Genomic DNA, 2,867 nt, shown 5'->3' on the forward strand with positions numbered 1-2,867 from the left:
TCTTTAATCATAGTAGTACAAAGAACTCCTGAGGTAATAAAATTACAATCAGATTCATGGACCACATAGCAAGGACTACAAGCACTGGAGCCAGCCGAAGGCGCACTGCGGTCATTGCTCCTCTCTCGCCGGAGCCGGGCAAATCTTGTTGTAGTAGACAGTCAAGAAGTCCTCGTACTAAGGCTCCATAGAACTAGCGCACCATAGCCACCATAGTTGTTAAAGAAAATCGTAGATCAGAAGGATCAAACATGTAAACACTCAAACAAAGACGAACAAAGACCGGATTCAAAAAGATCCATCGAAGACCAGCACCAACCGAACCCCGCGAGATCCGACGAAGCCACACCTCCACACGCTCTTCGATGACGCTTGACGCACTATTGGGACGGGATAGAACATGGGGACATCGCCACTGCCACACAACCCCAGTCAAGATACTAAACCTAATAAGAACGGGAACAGGATCCCTCCCATCAGCGAAGGGCCGAGGTCCTTCGCACCTCCATGGCCCAAAGGCCATTGAAGATGGGGCGAACCAGCGGCTGCGCCGACATGGGGAGGAGGAAAGCTAGTGGTCTGTTCTTTTGGAGGAGGAAAGAGTTTTGGCCCTCTGCAAGGAATGCCAATTGTTGTTTTGAAGGGCCGGTTTGAAAAGATTCAAGATAGAGGGTTTACATAATCTGTCAAGAGTGTGTGTTTTGCCTTCCTGTTTCTGTGAGTGTACAGTACACAGCATATCGGCTTCCAGAACACTCGTAATCAGCTGTCAGCATCAATCACAAAGTTGGCAGATGCACACGCCTTGCGTTGCTAGATACTTCCTCCATTCCAAAATATAATGCGCCCGCGCTTTTCGAGGTTCAACTTTGATCATAAATTTAACCAACAAGACCAACTGCGGCGGGAAAAAAATTATATAATTAAAAACTTCTTTTGAATACGAATTCATTGATTTAATTTTTGCTCCCGCCGCAATCGGTCTTGGTAGTTAAATTTACGGTCAAAATTGAAGCACGGAAATAGAGAAAGCACTACATTATAAAATGGAGGGAGTATCTACGTAACCAGGCTTGTCATGAGATGTTGTTTTTCGGATACGACTATGTACGATCGTCAGCCTTAACCTCGCAGTTCTCGCCAGCCGGTTCGAGACGCTGTTTGCGGACAAAATGAAACAATACGCGTGAAGAGGCACCTTCGTGGAAAACTAATAGCCTGACCGTGACCGACCTGACCAGCGTCCTCTATATAAGCATCAGAACATTTGATCATGGCTTTCATACCCATCCATCACCTCACGCAGTCACTATCTCGGACGACGGACCAAAAAAGGAAGTCGTGAGGTTGTTAGAGAAATGAAGATTACCGTGATCGTCTTGTGTGTCGTGGTAGCGTTGTTTGGGGTCGCAAGTGCCGTCCTGGGGTTCATCGCCGAGGGCACCAAGCTCACGGTAAGTATGTAGAATGGTAGTGGCTCCGTCCATCTCAAGCAAACTGAACTGATCCGCGCGCTTGCGATGCTTCGTGGCGCGCAGCGGAATGACATTGAGGTGTACAGCAACGAGTGCGTGTACCCTGACAACCCGGCATACGCACTGGCGCTGCTGGCGGCCCTCCTGCTGCTGTTGGCCCAGATCACCGCCTCGACCGTCGGCGGTTGCTGCGGCCGCTGCAAGCCCCGGGGCGCCGGCTTCTCCGGGTCCAAGCCCGTTGCCAAGTCCAAGCGGGCCACTGGCGCCGCCCTCTGCGTCCTCTCATGGTGAGCTTCCGTTCTCATAAGAGGCATGTCGAGGATTCGATCGAGCTGACGCCAATTCAACGGCGATGGATATGTTGCGAATTGTGTGCAGGATAATGGCGTTGATCGCGGAGCGGTTCTTCTTGGTAGGTGCGGCGATGAACATCCCCATGACGCGCGAAACTAGCCAGGGCCGGGGGTGTCACGCCGTCAATGACGGCGTCTTCATGATGGGGGCTATTCTGAGCATCGTCGCCACCGTGTTCGGGATCATATCTTATATCATGCTTTACGCGGCGGCGGCTGGTGCTAATACTACCATGGGGGCCGTGGCGGGGCCGTCGTCGGCAGGCGAGATCAGGCTTGACGGGATCGCGATCGGCCACCCTGTTGCCGCTCAACAACACGCGCAAGCTGTGTAGAGGGCGTACTCTTGCTTCTACCATCCAGACTGATGGTGAAGAATTGCAAGCCACGTTACATGGGGCGATGCCCAAGTGATACCAATTTTTCTTACCGTTATTTCAGTGTGATTTTTAAACTTCGGCCGACTGCATACAGTCAATGGAAGAAGACGGTCAGCATGATTTTTGATGTAATTTTAATATATTTTTCTAGTCGTTTTGTAGTTTGGTGTCATTCCATTGCATTGTTCACCGTTATTCTTGATAATATTTTTCAATTATAAAATGACTTCAAGCGTCTTGTCTAAAAAACTGGAGGATTGGTGGTTTTTCCCTTTCTTTTCATGTTCCTCTTTTTAATATTGGCTTTTTCCTTCTTTTTTTCCCCTGGTTTGCCTTTTTAGTTCTTTTATTAACCGTGGGAAGTACAGATTACGCAAGAGTACATGTTACATCATGCGGGAAGTACTTGTTTCATGGAAAACGTTTTACGCCGGGGTGCCGACTGAGTTTTCGGCGGATCGCTCAAGACACACGACCTGACTCATGGCCCCGCACCGCTCTCTATCCCCACCGCATCACTACTTTTTCCCTACCTTATCCTCAGCCGCACCACACCACTACCTTTTCCCCACCTTATCCTTAGCCGCACCAGCATCTATCTTCATCAAATCTCTCTCACCATAGAAGCCCTCTCAAGCTCGATTCCTCTCTCTCTCTCT

At 49.6% G+C, this 2,867-nt stretch overlaps 1 protein-coding gene across 1 annotated transcript; it reads left to right on the forward strand.

Moving 5' to 3' along the window:
* Positions 1–1,313: 1,313 nt before the first annotated feature.
* LOC119303891 lies at positions 1,314–2,333 on the forward strand. Its single transcript, XM_037581071.1, has 3 exons — positions 1,314–1,454; positions 1,539–1,762; positions 1,854–2,333. The coding sequence occupies exons 1-3, from the start codon at positions 1,359–1,361 to the stop codon at positions 2,161–2,163; spliced, it is 630 nt and encodes a 209-aa protein (XP_037436968.1). The 5' UTR covers positions 1,314–1,358; the 3' UTR covers positions 2,164–2,333.
* Positions 2,334–2,867: the final 534 nt, after the last annotated feature.

Source organism: Triticum dicoccoides, chromosome 1A, assembly GCF_002162155.2.
Source record: "Triticum dicoccoides isolate Atlit2015 ecotype Zavitan chromosome 1A, WEW_v2.0, whole genome shotgun sequence".
NCBI lineage: Eukaryota > Viridiplantae > Streptophyta > Magnoliopsida > Poales > Poaceae > Triticum > Triticum dicoccoides.

Coding starts and splice junctions, on each gene's coding strand:
- LOC119303891 (XM_037581071.1), top strand. CDS start 1,359: ATGAAGATTACCGTGATCGTCTTGTGTGTCGTGGTAGCGTTGTTTGGG. Junction 1,455..1,538: donor CCGAGGGCACCAAGCTCACG/GTAAGTATGTAG, acceptor CGTGGCGCGCAG/CGGAATGACATTGAGGTGTA. Junction 1,763..1,853: donor GCCCTCTGCGTCCTCTCATG/GTGAGCTTCCGT, acceptor AATTGTGTGCAG/GATAATGGCGTTGATCGCGG.